At 40.4% G+C, this 16844-nt stretch overlaps 1 protein-coding gene across 1 annotated transcript in view; it reads right to left on the bottom strand.

Moving 5' to 3' along the window:
• LOC311046355 (E3 ubiquitin-protein ligase MARCHF6-like) overlaps positions 1 to 14648 on the bottom strand; it is a 48426-nt gene extending 33778 nt beyond the window's left edge. Inside the window, exons 1-6 of the mRNA XM_084058608.1 lie at positions 14524 to 14648; positions 11100 to 11199; positions 10360 to 10433; positions 9612 to 9755; positions 9430 to 9502; positions 8222 to 8426 (exon numbers count right to left, since the gene is read on the bottom strand). Coding sequence (XP_083914734.1) covers positions 8222 to 8426; positions 9430 to 9502; positions 9612 to 9755; positions 10360 to 10433; positions 11100 to 11199; positions 14524 to 14542 — 615 coding nt within the window. The 5' untranslated portion in view covers positions 14543 to 14648. The remainder of the gene's footprint in view (positions 1 to 8221; positions 8427 to 9429; positions 9503 to 9611; positions 9756 to 10359; positions 10434 to 11099; positions 11200 to 14523) is intronic.
• Between the last annotated feature and the right edge of the window lie 2196 nt (positions 14649 to 16844).

Below are 16844 nucleotides of genomic sequence, written 5' to 3' on the forward strand. Positions count from 1 at the left end.
GACCTTTAGATCTCCCACCATTTTGAATTATATGAAAAACAGTCATTGGCTCCTAACTTCTGCATTTTTTCACTTATGGAAAATCCGTTGGAAATTTTTGTAGAAAGTGGTCCAAAGTTCAAGTGTGAAACGTTTCGTGCAGATTGCTCAAAAATCCCAGGAGGAGATAGATTTTAACTATTACAGTTTTATGAAAATTATTCATCTGTGCCTAAAACATACATGCAGACTCACATTTCTTTGAAACTTTGCAGAAATGTAGAGGGTCATTCCAAATATCACTGAAACCAATCTTACTCCAATTGGCCAAAAGGGGGCGCTATAGCAATTTTTTGAAAAGGCAGACTTTAAACAGGCATAAGTCATGCCTCGTTTGGCCGAAAGTCGTGAAACTTGCTTACACATGTGCCTTGACTCATGAGGAACACACGTATCGATTTGACCATTAAGCTCCGCCCTTAGATTTTCCGCAATTTTGAGCAGTTTGAAAAATACTTGTTTTTGCCAGTTCTGGCTTAACCGTGCATACGCTTTTTACGAAACGCGGCCATATGGTAGATGCTCATGAAAAACTACCAAGAAATAATTCTCACACTCATTCGTCAAAGGGTGGCGCTATAGCACTCAATTGAAAGTGCCAACTTTGAACAGGTACAACTCATGCCCTGTTTGACCTACAACCATGAAACTTCGATACACACATGCGTCTCTTCATGCCCGACAACTTTCGTGGTCTGACTTTTGACCTCTGACCTTTAGATCGCCCACCATTTTGAATTATATGAAAAACAGTCATTGGCTCCTAACTTCTGCATTTTTTCACTTATGGAAAATCCGTTGGAAATTTTTGTAGGCAGTGGTCCAAAGTTCATGTGTAAAATGTTTCGTGCAGATTGCTCAAAACTCCCAGGAGGAGATAGATTTTAACTATTACAGTTTTATGAAAATTATTCATCTGTGCCTAAAACATTCATGCAGACTCACATTTCTTTGAAACTTGGCAGAAATGTACAGGGTCATTCCAAATATCACTGAAACCAATCTCACTCCAATTGGCCAAAAGGGGGCGCTATAGCAATTTTTTGAAAAGGCAGACTTTAAACAGGCATAAGTCATGCCTCGTTTGGCCGAAAGTCGTGAAACTTGCTTACACATGTGCCTTGACTCATGAGGAACACACGTATCGATTTGACCATTAAGCTCCGCCCTTAGATTGTCCGCAATTTTGAGCTGTTTGAAAAACACTTAAACCCAGGATTTTTCAGCTATTTGTGTGAAACTGTATCATCTGTCTGATCTCCTTTTTCAAAGTTACTTGTCTGTTGGGCCAATGGCGTCTCCCTTAAATGAATGCCTCACAATCTCAAGGTCGCCAGTTCAAGCCTCACTTGATGCAGACTTAATTTAAGTTGAATTGCAAACAACATGACTGTATCAATGAATACATGTGCAAATGGTAAAAATAACCTGAAATGCTTATTTGAGAGTACGTTTTTTCAACGTATGACATACTTCATTCTGAAAATAGCTGATCTACAATCTCACAACTTTTCATGGTTTGTGAGCTTGTAGATCGGCTACTTTCACTAGTTTTGGTTCTGAGGAGATGTACAATTTCTTCATTGGTAAATGGTTTGTGAACGAGTGATCTTAGTGTTAGTGAAACAGGGGCTTGGTTCATGAAAGAAGGCAAGAGTTTATGATCTTCAACAGACAATATCAGCCCGGACAAAGCTATAGCACTATAGGTAGTGTTGCAGCCTATTAGTCTGAAGGTTGAGAGTTCGAATCCTGTTAATGGCAGTAGGTTGAGATGTCCAATCAAACCATTATGTTTCCATCTCTCTCTCTCATCAATCTATTGTTTCCATGTCACTCTCTCTCTCTTCAATCTATTCCGTTTCCATGTCTCTCTCTCTCTCTATTCACTGGCCCCGTATTATCGCTGCTTGCAGCTATATTTACGGGGCCAGAGCTCTGCTCTGGACACGTATTGTTATTCGCATTATTCTGTCACTTCTTCTTCTTCTTCTTCTTCTTCTTCTTCTTCTGCCACTTTTCGCAGTTCTGGCTGAACCGTGCAGTCGGTTTTTACGAAACTCGGCCATATGGTAGATGGTCATGAAAAACGATCAAAAAATAATTCTCACAATCTTTCGTCCAAAGGTGGCGCTATAGCACTCAATTGAAAATGCCAACTTTGACCAGGTACAACTCATGCCCTGTTTGACCTACAGCCATGAAACTTGGATACACATATGCGTCTCCTCATGCTGAACAACTTTCACACTCTGACTTTTGACCTCTGACCTTTAGATCTCCCACCATTTTGAATTATATGAAAAACAGTCATTGGCTCCTAACTTCTGCATTTTTTCACTTATGGAAAATCCGTTGGAAATTTTTGTAGAAAGTGGTCCAAAGTTCAAGTGTGAAACGTTTCGTGCAGATTGCTCAAAAATCCCAGGAGGAGATAGAGTTTAACTATTACAGTTTTATGAAAATTATTCATCTGTGCCTAAAACATACATGCAGACTCACATTTCTTTGAAACTTTGCAGAAATGTACAGGGTCATTCCAAATATCACTGAAACCAATCTTACTCCAATTGGCCAAAAGGGGGCGCTATAGCAATTTTTTGAAAAGGCAGACTTTAAACAGGCATAAGTCATGCCTCGTTTGGCCGAAAGTCGTGAAACTTGCTTACACATGTGCCTTGACTCATGAGGAACACACGTATCGATTTGACCATTAAGCTCCGCCCTTAGATTTTCCGCAATTTTGAGCAGTTTGAAAAATACTTGTTTTTGCCAGTTCTGGCTTAACCGTGCATACGCTTTTTACGAAACTCGGCCATATGGTAGATGCTCATGAAAAACTACCAAGAAATAATTCTCACACTCATTCGTCAAAGGGTGGCGCTATAGCACTCAATTGAAAGTGCCAACTTTGAACAGGTACAACTTATGCCCTGTTTGACCTACAACCATGAAACTTCGATACACACATGCGTCTCTTCATGCCCGACAACTTTCGTGGTCTGACTTTTGACCTCTGACCTTTAGATCGCCCACCATTTTGAATTATATGAAAAACAGTCATTGGCTCCTAACTTCTGCATTTTTTCACTTATGGAAAATCCGTTGGAAATTTTTGTAGGCAGTGGTCCAAAGTTCATGTGTAAAATGTTTCGTGCAGATTGCTCAAAAATCCCAGGAGGAGATAGATTTTAACTATTACAGTTTTATGAAAATTATTCATCTGTGCCTAAAACATACATGCAGACTCACATTTCTTTGAAACTTGGCAGAAATGTACAGGGTCATTCCAAATATCACTGAAACCAATCTCACTCCAATTGGCCAAAAGGGGGCGCTATAGCAATTTTTTGAAAAGGCAGACTTTAAACAGGCTTAAGTCATGCCTCGTTTGGCCGAAAGTCGTGAAACTTGCTTACATATGCGCCTTGACTCATGAGGAACACATCTATCGCTTTGACCAGTAAGCTCCGCCCTTAGATTGTCCGCAATTTTGAGCAGTTTGAAAAACACTTAAACCCAGGATTTTTCAGCTATTTGCGTGAAACTGTATCATCTGTGTGATCTCCTTTTTCACAGTTACTTATCTGTTGGGCCAATGGCGTCTCCCTTAAATGAAGGCCTCACAATCTCAGGGTCGCCAGTTCAAGCCTCACTTGATGCAGACTTAATTTAAGTTGAATTGCAAACAACATGACTGTATCATTGAATACATGTGCAACTGTTAAAGGTAATGATGAAATGCTTCTTGGAGAGAGTATGTTTTTGCAATGTATGACAAACTTCATTGTGAATATAACCGATCTACAATCTCAAAACTTTTCAGATAGCAACATGTTTCTGAGCTTGTAGATCGGCTGCTTTCACTGGTTCACTTTTATCTTCAACAGATGACCTCAGCCTGGACAAAGCTATAGCCCTATAGGTAGTGTCTCAGCCTGTGAATCCAAAGGTCGAGAGTTTGATTCCTGTCAATGGCAATAGGTTGAGATGTCAATGGGTGAGGTTTTTCACCTGGGATTGCCCCCCTGCGTCCTATATATGACCACCTCAGCTCGGTTGGGCTGAAAAGAATATTCGCCTGTTGGAATCATTTGCTTTGTCTCAATTTCTATCTATTCCCTTTCCATGTCTTATTGTGCTATTATTGCACTTTGCTTTTTGTCTGTCTGTCTGTGGGTGGGTCATTCCACTTTTCAATTGCATTGCACAAAACATAACTGCATCAAATAATGCATGTGCAATTGTTAAAGATAACATGAAATGCTAATTTGAGAGTATTTCATGTTAAAGATAACATGAAATGCTTATTCAAAAGTATTGTTGTCAAAACTCTCTCTCTCTTCAATCTATTCCGTTTCCATGTCTCTCTCTCTCTCTATTCACTGGCCCCGTATTATCGCTGCTTGCAGCTATATTTACGGGGCCAGAGCTCTGCTCTGGACACGTATTGTTATTCGCATTATTCTGTCACTTCTTCTTCTGCCACTTTTCGCAGTTCTGGCTGAACCGTGCAGTCGCTTTTTACGAAACTCGGCCATATGGTAGATGGTCATGAAAAACGATCAAGAAATAATTCTCACACTCATTCGTCAAAAGGTGGCGCTATAGCATTCAATTGAAAAATGGCAACTTTGAACAGGTACAACTCATGCCCTGTTTGACCTACAGCCATGAAACTTGGATACACATATGCGTCTCCTCACGCTGAACAACTTTCACACTCTGACTTTTGACCTCTGACCTTTAGATCTCCCACCATTTTGAATTATATGAAAAACAGTCATTGGCTCCTAACTTCTGCATTTTTTCACTTATGGAAAATCCGTTGGAAATTTTTGTAGAAAGTGGTCCAAAGTTCAAGTGTGAAACGTTTCGTGCAGATTGCTCAAAAATCCCAGGAGGAGATAGATTTTAACTATTACAGTTTTATGAAAATTATTCATCTGTGCCTAAAACATACATGCAGACTCACATTTCTTTGAAACTTTGCAGAAATGTAGAGGGTCATTCCAAATATCACTGAAACCAATCTTACTCCAATTGGCCAAAAGGGGGCGCTATAGCAATTTTTTGAAAAGGCAGACTTTAAACAGGCATAAGTCATGCCTCGTTTGGCCGAAAGTCGTGAAACTTGCTTACACATGTGCCTTGACTCATGAGGAACACACGTATCGATTTGACCATTAATCTCCGCCCTTAGACTTTCCGCAATTTTGAGCAGTTTGAAAAATACTTGTTTTTGCCAGTTCTGGCTTAACCGTGCATACGCTTTTTACGAAACTCGGCCATATGGTAGATGCTCATGAAAAACTACCAAGAAATAGTTCTCACACTCATTCGTCAAAGGGTGGCGCTATAGCACTCAATTGAAAGTGCCAACTTTGAACAGGTACAACTCATGCCCTGTTTGACCTACAACCATGAAACTTCGATACACACATGCGTCTCTTCATGCCCGACAACTTTCGTGGTCTGACTTTTGACCTCTGACCTTTAGATCGCCCACCATTTTGAATTATATGAAAAACAGTCATTGGCTCCTAACTTCTGCATTTTTTCACTTATGGAAAATCCGTTGGAAATTTTTGTAGGCAGTGGTCCAAAGTTCATGTGTAAAATGTTTCGTGCAGATTGCTCAAAAATCCCAGGAGGAGATAGATTTTAACTATTACAGTTTTATGAAAATTATTCATCTGTGCCTAAAACATACATGCAGACTCACATTTCTTTGAAACTTGGCAGAAATGTACAGGGTCATTCCAAATATCACTGAAACCAATCTCACTCCAATTGGCCAAAAGGGGGCGCTATAGCAATTTTTTGAAAAGGCAGACTTTAAACAGGCATAAGTCATGCCTCATTTGGCCGAAAGTCGTGAAACTTGCTTACACATGTGCCTTGACTCATGAGGAACACACGTATCGCTTTGACCAGTAAGCTCCGCCCTTAGATTGTCCGCAATTTTGAGCAGTTTGAAAAACACTTAAACCCAGGATTTCTCAGCTATTTGCGTGGAACTGTATCATCTGTGTCATCTCCTTTTTCACAGTTACTTGTCTGTTGGGCCAATGGCGTCTCCCTTAAATGAATGCCTCACAATCTCAAGGTCGCCAGTTCAAGCCTCACTTGATGCAGACTTCATTTAAGTTGAATTGCAAACAACATGACTGTATCAATGAATACATCTGCAAATGGTAAAGATAACCTGAAATGCTTATTTGAGAGTACGTTTTTTCAACGTATGACATACTTCATTCTGAAAATAGCTGATACAATCTCACAACTTTTCATGGTTTGGTACAATTTCTTCATTGGTAAATGGTTTGTGAACGAGTGATCTTAGTGTTAGTGAAACAGGGGCTTGGTTCATGAAATAAGGCAAGAGTTTATGATCTTCAACAGACAATATCAGCCTGGACAAAGCTATAGCACTATAGGTAGTGTTGCAGCCTATTAGTCTGAAGGTTGAGAGTTCGAATCCTGTTAATGGCAATAGGTTGAGATGTCCAATCAAACCATTATGTTTCCATCTCTCTCTCTCATCAATCTATTGTTTCCATGTCACTCTCTCTCTCTTCAATCTATTCCATTTCCATGTCTCTCTCTCTCTATTCACTGGCCCCGTATTATCGCTGCTTGCAGCTATATTTTTTTATTTAGTTTTAGTCTTTTGAATAAAATGACATTTAGTTTTAGTCATATTTTAGTCATCTAAAATGTTTTAGTTTTAGTCTAGTTTTAGTGGACTAAATATCATAAGATTATAGTCGACTAAATCAACTGTAGATTTAGTCGACAAAAAAATATTGTGGCGGTGCCTTGATGGTGTCGTAATGGCTGATTTTACACTTGATTGCATGCTGAAAATAGCCGATCTACAAGCTCACAACGCGTCGCGCTGCGACGCGTTGTGAGCTTGTAGATCGGCTATTTTCAGAGTGCAACACCCGAGCGCAACCAAACATATCTAGTTTTGGTCAGTGGAAAAAGGTAGTCAACCAACATTTTTCGTCATAGTTTTAGTCGAAGAAATCAACACTGCACTGTAGTGGCAGAAAACCTATGTAGAAGAGAAACCTATGCAGGGGGAGAGTCTATGTAACGTTAGAAGGCCTCTAGAGCAGGATATTGAGTAAAAGTACTCATGCACGGAGAGTAGCTGCTTCTGGGGAAGCAGCTACTCTGAGCAACATTCAGTGCTACAAGGGCAAGGGTCTCTGAAGTCCATTTCTGGGAGAAAAAAAACATGGAAGGGAGCCATAGAAAAGGTCCCATAAGAGGGTGATAGCAAGTATACAAAGTATACAAGAATGATATCAGACCGATGAACTCTTATTTTACTTAATTAATGCGATGACGTCATCCCCAAAAAAGTCACTCCATCCACTCCCATGTTATGAGATTTGGAAAAAAAAACACATCTAGCTCGGATTTCTTCTCGCAGGCTGCGTTTTTGGGTGAAAACGAGCCATATTCAACTGCCGATAGCAACATAACGGACGATCGCGGTTAAAATGTTTTTGTTCTGGTATAGAAGAGACCCTCCCCCTCCCCCCCAGACAGCTTTTGTTTACATCCGTGTCCACATCGTGGCTTCCGTGGGTCTCCGTGGATCGTCAAAATAAGGTAAAAACGCTGGCAGATGCGGATTAATTAATTAACTAATACCTGCCAGTGAATGTGTTAACCCATTGAGACCTGAAGCCGATTCTACATGTCTCCTAAATCTCAACAGTTTTCTGAAAAACCTATGTTTCTATATCAGTGGTGCACAATCTTTTTCATGTCAAGGACCCCCAAAATTATATGTATTTGGCCACGGACCCCCATCAAAATATCTTGTTCCAGGGACCCCCCAGAAGCAACGATTTGAGTTAAAAATGTTCGCTTTAAAAATATATATATTCAAAGATTTTCACACATTTTCACGATTTTTCAAAAATAGCAGATCTACAAGCTCGTAGCGCAGCACTCGGTGCCGCGCTACGAGCTTGTAGATCTGCTATTTTTGAATAGCTCAAAGTGTAAAATAATGCTTTTTAGCTCAAATTACTAAAAATTAGACAGTTCCAGGTCTCAATGGGTTAAATGCTCATGGAAGATGTTGTTATGTGCCTGATAGATTGAGAAAATGTCCAGACATGGATCAGTGAGTGAGTCAGTCAGTCCTGGGCCTCACCTCGTTGTGTGGCGCGGCTGCAGGGCCGTTGTTGTTGGGCTGGTTGTTGGGAGCAGCGGCAGGCTGTGGTTGGTTCTGCTGCTCCAGCCACTGGGGGGCGCCACCATGCACAATCTGCTCTCTGAGCCAGACCAGACTGATGAAGGCACACAGCGTGCAGGTCACCACGAAACAGCCCTGTAGGCAGTCTGCTAGCAGGTTCTCCCTGTGGTGGTGGTGGGGAGGGAGAGGGAGGGAGGGAGGGAGGGAGGGAGGGGGGAAAATATGAATTATGCTTCTAGCAGAAAAGACATGTCACCACAAGACTGTTTAGTTTTTTTTTAATAATAGAGGGATGGTGGAGGACGAGAATGATTAGCACGCCCAGGAACAACAAATCAGACATGGTAGGATGAGTGGGAAAGAGGGAGAGGTAGAAGGAGGGATGAGAGATGGGAGGGATGGACGGACAGAGAATGTCTCGGCGCAATGATTAAAGCTAAATTAAATCTCACGAGTCACGACTGAAATATTTGTTAGGCCAAGACAGTCCTAATCTGCGCTCTGTGAAACAGGGTGACAGCAGCACCCATACACACTAGCGCTGTGTTTCATGAACAATTAGCACAACATGTAAAATGATGATGTTTTGATAGCCATACAGCCAACCGGTTGAATAAATTACATATTTGCTTTTATGAAATGTCAGAGATCAGTTCGGGTTTCCTGGACGATTGAACGTTCAATCTATTGCCAGTTTGATCGTTTCAAATACTCTTTGATCTTAAAAGTACTAATAACTTAACCCTTTAAGACCTGGAACGCATCTGTGTCACTTTAGATTTCTTTGGCTATTCAAAAATAGCAGATATACAAGCTCATAGCGTGGCACCGAGTGCCGCACTATGAGCTTGTAGATCTGCTATTTTTGAAAAATCTTGAAAAGATATATGTTTTTATATATTTTTTTCCAAAAACTGTTAGGATTTAGATTCTTATTAAAGAATCGCCTCAGGTCTAAATAGGTTAAAATAAGCACACAACGCGTCGCAACGTGTTGTTAGCTTGTAGATAGATAGCCTATTTTACGTGCGTGACACACTTCCATAGAAGACATGCAGGCTTCTATGGCATCCAAATAACTGAAATCAGTCCATGTCAGTGCATAATAACACATGAAAAGGATAGCGTGAATTACAATATGGAGGGGGGAAAAAATGCGAACTTACGTTGAAAGCATGTCTAACGGCAGGGTAAGTAGAGAGCTCACAGAGCCTGTAAATAAACACTTGTAGATGCGACCTGGTGACAAAGGAACAGAAGTTGTTGTTAATGTTGTTTTCAATATCAATAGAGCACCAGTCTGCACCACATGTTGTCAGCCATGATGTGATGATGTGTTAGCACTTACATGCTGTGAGGGGCACCACCCCCAGCCAGGCGAACGCCACCAGTGTGTAGTGGAACCAGTATCTAATGGCCGTTCCCACACTGGTCACCAGCCCGGCGAAGATGTCCTGGACGGGCAGGCGAGACGGCATGTCTGGAGAGTAGACTGAAGGAAGAGGAGAGAGAGAGAGAGAGAGAAGGGCTGAGTTAAGCATTATTTATTCTTAAAGTTGCGTGCCGGAGTCATGCACTGAAAATAGCCGATCTACAAGCTCACAACACGTTGCAGCATGACACGTTGTGAGCGCATTTAACACAAACGCATTTTAAATCTGAGGCTTTTTTTGTATTTAATCTATTTAAATAGTTTTGAGAGAAATTGCTGCTATTTGTCCCAAAGTGACTGCAAAAGATTGCAATTTGTCTCAAAAAGCTTTGTACCCTGTACATATAACATGTATATAACGACACAATGTGACATAGCTTTGTTTACACAATGATGTACCCACTCCAACTGTATATACGTTCCCCATTTTAAACTGTTTTTATTATATTTTGACACTTGCTTTGGCAATGTAAATGTATGTTGTCTCATGCCAATAAAGCTCCTTTCAATTCAATTGTGAGCTTGTAGATCACCTATATTCCAGTACACGACAAAGAATAACGCAGGCGGAGTGATTGCACCTCAATCCTCAGTATTTCCTAGCAGCAACGTACTGAACGACTTTAGAGTTGAATGACAAAGAAAACAGAAAAGTAACACTTACTTGGTGTAAATGCAAATCGGTGTTTGCATAATTCACAGTATTCTTTTCGGCTGTGCTTAAGCCACTGAAGCAGGCTGTGAAAGAGAATACATAATGAGTTGTGTTGTCTGTGTCCTTTTGGCACATTTCCATGACTATAAAACTGTTGAGTCCCCCTCCCCAACTGTCTAACATCAGGCAGACAGCACTGTATGCATCACATCACACCACCAGGAAGGGACAAGGTTGTAGACATACAGACTACTGATGTAATCTGGAGGAAGTATGATGTCAGCCTAATTAACACATAATACAGATTTGCATCTGGCAAAAGCATGGTTCTGTTAGATTAGACGCACATTTGTGTATTTAACCAAATATCCTGTAACACAGTGGTTCAATTTTTTTCCATGTAAAGGACCCCCAAAATGATATGTATTTGGCTGCTGACCCCCATTTATTGTTTATTTTTTCTAAATTTTTATCCCATGATTTTGTAACCCCATTTTTTACACCCAGTGCCAATTGTCTATGTAATCCTGGGCACTGCCTTCCCTGTTCCCTCTACCTTCCCTCTGACCCCCATTTCAATATTTTGTTCCAGCGACCCCCAGAAGCACGAATTTGAGTTACAAATGTTCATATATATATATATATATATATATATATATATATATATATATATATATATTCAAAAGGTTTGCACAAATGTTCACGTTTAAAAAAAAATAGCAGATCTACAAGCTCACGGCTGAACATACCATTCCTGATGGATGAACTTGATGCTGCCGGTACAGACACAGGGATAGAACAGAGGCTTGTCATGGCTGCCTTCCGACCGACACACCCGGCAGATGTCTCCTGAGGGAATAACATGAATAATGGCATCAACATCTTCATCACTGCCATCCCAGCACATCATCATATACTACCACTTTCTGTTTTACTTAACATTGTTGTATTTTATTTGTCACTCTGCCCTTTTCACATTTTAGGAATCGGTGACCCTGAGTTAGGACACAGTCGTTCTCAACTTTTTCAGGCCGCGAGCCACCCAAAATAATCATATTTGAACTGGGGACCCCCCAAAATAATCATATTTGAACTGGGGACCCCCCAAAAGAATCATATTTGAACTGGGGACCCCCCCACCCTGACAAGCACTTGGAATTGTAGGAGTTGAGGCATTACATTTAGTTTGACTCTGTTCCACAGATAAGGCATTGTGATCTTGTAGATAGATGGGGGCTAATTTAAACATTTTTGCCTCTTTCTTATATTATTGCACAATGTGGCCAATGTTTGACCGTTTTGTATAGTATAGTTTGTTGATTACTTTTGTTGCAGTTAATGGTCTTTCATTCTCCCTGTGTGCGTTGCTGCTATGTGACACCTGAATGTCCCTCTGGGTATCAATAAAGAGTCTTAATATGATCACAGCTTATCTCATGTTAAATGACAGACACTTGACAACGTCATCTGAGTGATTCAGACTGTATACAGAGTGAGTGACAATGCATAGCAACTTAACACTATGTGAGCCTCCTGAAGGATGATCTAATCAGCCCAAAAAGAGAGCAAAGAATACCCTTCAAATCAAGATAACAACCCCCCACACAGACACATCAGTGTTGATCTATTCCTTTATAACTTTGTCAGTGTACAGATGGAACCTAATGGACCCTTAAAGGATCAGTTGTACACTGTCACTGACAGAGCCTTTTTACTGGATGCAACCACCATAAATGTGTGGTGTAGCTTGTTGTTCAGTATGTATGTATATATATATCACACTGAATGCATGGTCTGTGTGAAGTGTTGCCATTGAAACACAAGCTCAAAGTGACTCTTTTCTTCATTCTATGGTGTTCACAATTTACAATAAGCAGTGATGTAAAGTAACTTACTCACTTAAGTACGTTTTTCTTTACTGGAGTATTTCCAGCTCACAATGCGTCGACGCATTGTGAGCTTGTAGATCTGCTATTTTCAAAAGATTTCTATACAATATATACATTTTGAAAACGTGTGAAATGGGACATTATGCATAATGAGCACTTTCTATTTTGGTAGCCTACTTTAAGTACATTTTTATACCAATACTTTTGAACTTTTTTACTCAAGTAAATTTTGTATTTGAATTTCTCATTTTGAATACCACACTTGTACTTGTAACAGACTATTTCTGCAGTAGGGTATTGATACTTTTACTTCTAAGTTTTAAAAATGTGAGTACTTCTTCCATCACAGCAACTATCACACAGTGTTCACAAACACTGTTAACCAGGGGTCTTCAACAGGGGGTCCGGGAAACCTAGGGGGTCCTCAGAGTTAATATAGGGGGTCCGCCAAATCTTTGTGTGATATGCTTCTTCTTTTTTTACATTAACCACTTGAACCCTAGCATCCCTTTTCTGAGGAGAACTTTAGCCAAAAATAGCCGATCTACAAGCTCACAACGCCTCGCGCTGCGAGGCGTTGTGAGCTTGTAGATCGGCTATTTTTGGCAAAGAATTATAGATGTAGAAGGAAAAAAGAGCAGCAAAAGTTTCGCTGAAACACAATGTTATACAATATAGAGGGGGGTCCCTGCTTCATCTCTCTCTCAGCTAGGGGGTCCTTGGCCTGAAAACGTTGAAGACCCCTGTTAACGGATACAACATGCACTGAGTGAATACAAGCCAGGGCTGGTTGTCATTTACACAGAACATACCAGAAGAATACTAACTAACTAATCAATCAATCAATCAATCACACCAAGAAAGCCTTTATGTTTAAAGCTCCTTCAGATTGGAATAACCTACCGGCAAATATTCGTTCCATTTCATCTTTTTATCTGTTCAAAAATACGCTGTCTTCTTATTTTGAGAGTGCATGTACATGTCTATAATAACTAATTAATAACTATAACATTGTCATATAACCTCTATTAATCACTCTAAATATACTGAAATTCACGATATTGATCTGTCTGTGTTGACTTAATGTTCCATTTTTATGCTTTACATGTTCTGTTGTTTTATGTGTTTGTCCTGTCTGTCTGTCTGTCTGTCTGTCTGTCTGTCTGTCTGTCTGTCTTGTTCTGTTGTGTATCCTGTCATCTGTCTTGTTGTTTACTTGTTTTGTCATATCTGATATTGTTTGTTGAATTGGTTGTTGTACTTGCTTTCTGTTGTTTAATGTTTTGTTTCCCCCTCTGTTTTGTTTTTGTTTTGTTTTGTTTTCTTTGTTTTGTTTTTGGAAAATGTCTATAAAGTGTATCATGTACCTAGGATCCCCTCTAAAACTAGATGCTACATCTCAAGGGGCTATTCCTAATAAAGAATTTCAATATACACTTGTGACAATGATGTGTTATAACTTATAGGCAGGTTATAAGTAACAATAAGAACAGGGACAGGTTTATGTGGATGTCTTCACATCTCTAGCACATTGCAGAGGAGATAATAACAGAAGAAACACACACACACACACAGTGGTGTAAAGTAACTAAATACAATTTTCAGTACTTTCACTTCTACTCCACTACATCTCAGAGGCAAATACTGTACTTTTACTCCACTACAATTATTTGAAAACTTTAGTTACTAGTTTGTATATTTAGATTATTATTACTAAACATGCATTAACCAATGTATCACTACAAGTTCACAACACTTGTTGCTTGTAGATCTGCTATTTTCAAAACATTTGCATACATTGTGACCACTTGTGAAATGGGACATTCTGCACGACGAGTACTTTTACTTTTGGTACTTTTAAGTACATTTTGATGCCAATACTTTTATACTTTTACTCAAGCAAGTATTTAAATACGGGACTTCTACTTGTAAGCAGACAGAGTATATCTAGATTGCAGTATTGATACTTTTACTCAAGTAAAACATTGGAGTACTTCTTCCACCCCTGAGACACAACGACAACAATGGATTAAAGGAGTAGAACAGCTGTTAGCTCAGCTGGCTAACAGATCATAGCATAACACAGAGAATTAGCACCGTTAGCTGTCTGTCTCTCAGACAGGGAGACAGACAGTCTCCTCCCCTGTCTGTCGTAACGCAGGGTCCGTTAACATGTTAAACAGACAGTTATAGGGATATAATAACATGTTCATAACATATAATATTAAAGTATGTTTTAGTTTAGGCTAATATTATTAGCATGTGAGGCTAATCAAAGTGTTACCTTCATCAGCGGTGTCCATCTTGGCTGCTCTGTCCGTCCCTCAGCATAGAACACTGCTGTCTGTCTGTTAGCTCAGTGGCTAATGGTCTAGCTCTGGTCCAGGTCCCCACACACACACACACACACACACACTCACACGCACAGTAGCCTACTAGCCCCAAGTCCCCAGAACCCAGTGGAGTCATTGAAGCCAAATGGACATGCTGGCCATTTGAGGTATTGCAGGTGTGGCCAATGTATATGAACGAGCCCGTGGGGCTCATGTGCTTCACAGGAGCCCCAAATAGGCCGCGCCCATCACATTTTCCAATACGTTTCCAACCCGGAAGAAGGGGTGATTTCGGCCCGAGCGCTGGGTGAGTAACTCAATGCAAGTGGATGGGAGGCGATATCCGGTGGCGGTGCCCTCTCTATTATTTTTAACTCATTGGCTAGCCTCAGTCAGTACTAGCCTGGGATCAAGATCAATGCCATTTTCGGGTTTCAGATCCGGTCCTGAGCGGAAATAACTTTACGTCATCAGGTGGCCGGAACTAGAACTTGCACTGACCGGAACCACTGCTGGTGCCGTGCTGCACCTCCCAAATGATTCCCCTGGGTTTAAAATTGATTTAAATTGGTCATAATAATTGGTATAAATAATGGTTCTCAAACTTTTAAATTTCAAGGACCTCCCTTAACTCTGACAATATATAAAAATGGAACGTTTTTCTTTTTCTTTACGAATTCACCGCGGCTTTCCTCCTGTTCCTCCCCGATGGAAAGACTGGTGAGGCGAGGTTACTCTGGTCCAGGTCCACAGCGTTAGAAGGAGCCGTTATTCCACTGCGCCCCCTACAGGTCTTGTCAATAGAAAAAGTCCATCGACCAGATCTATATGGGGCGCAGTGGAGCAGTTAAAACAATTTTCGCTTTTCTGTCCAGAAAAGTGTATTTTAGACGTGAGATGGGGGGCTCAGAGTGTTCCCACTTAGTAGAGTAAGCTTTCAACATCTTAAACCCGTCTTTGTTTTGGGGAGTAGCAAAAGCGTATATATATATTATTTTTTACTAAAGACGAGAGGCTGCGCTACCGGGGGCGTTCAGGGCAGACAACGGCTGAACAGTAACATAGCGTTATGGAGAAGTCCTTCTATACTGTATTAAAGGGTATTATTAAGTACAAGGTCATACAAGGTTCCATAGTGTAGTGGTTATCACGTCTGCTTAACACGCAGAAGGTCCTGGGTTCGAGCCCCAGTGGAGCCATAATAACATTATGGCTAATAACATCACACGGCTCGGTTTAGATTCAGAACGAATACCAGCAGGCTTTCTTTCCTCCGCGGTGGAAAGTCTGGCGTTGCGAGAGGTCCACCGCGCCCCCTACAGGTCTTGTCAATATGAAAACTCCATTGACCAGATCTGTAGGGGGCGCGGTGGAGCAGCTGAAACACTTTTCCATCCGGTGACATATTTTATTTTCTGACCAAAAATTGTATTTTAGACGTGAGGTGGGGGGCTCAGAGTGTTCCCACTAAGGGAAGTAAGCATTTTGTTTTGTGAGTAGCGAAAGTGTATTTATTTTTATTTTTTTACTAAAGACGAGAGGCAGCGTTACCGGGGGTGTTCAGGGCAGACAACGGCTGACAATACATAGCGTTAAAAATAACTCCTTCTAACGGTATTAATAAGAACTAGCTCATTCCATATAACATAACAGGTTCCATAGTGTAGTGGTTATCACGTCTGCTTTACACGCAGAATGTCCTGGGTTCGAGCCCCAGTGGAGCCTGTTTTTTTTTATGGAGAAATCTCATTTTCAGTGTCTACATTCAGTACAACACAAACTAATGCAAAAATAAACCTACACGGCTGCTATGTGAAATGTAAAGACATGTCAAACTGCTGCTAAAACTCTTAGTTTTAGCAACTTTTCATGGTTTGTTTTGTGACATTATTATTAAAGCCCACAGATCTCTTCATCACACATGATATGGGTCATTCTGTAGTTTCACCACTAGATGGCATCAAAGTACGAAGACATAGTTCATCATCATCATCATCATCACCACCATACAGACACAGCCACACACAGTGTCACATTGTTATTACAACGTTAGCACAATGGGTTGATGACAGCGAGGTGACAATTTAAGGAATTTTAAGACCTTTTCAATAACTATAAAAAAAAAAGAAAACAATGCCATTACTGTATCAAAAGTAATCAACACAACTATACTATAAAAACTGGTCAAACATTGGCCAAATTGTCAAATAATATAAGAGGCAAAAGAAATTGGAAAATAACCGAACTACAAGCTCACAACGCCTCGCTTTTG

Source organism: Gymnoscopelus microlampas (genome assembly GCF_963454915.1).
Source record: "Gymnoscopelus microlampas genome assembly, chromosome: 5".
In the NCBI taxonomy this organism is placed as follows: domain Eukaryota; kingdom Metazoa; phylum Chordata; class Actinopteri; order Myctophiformes; family Myctophidae; genus Gymnoscopelus; species Gymnoscopelus microlampas.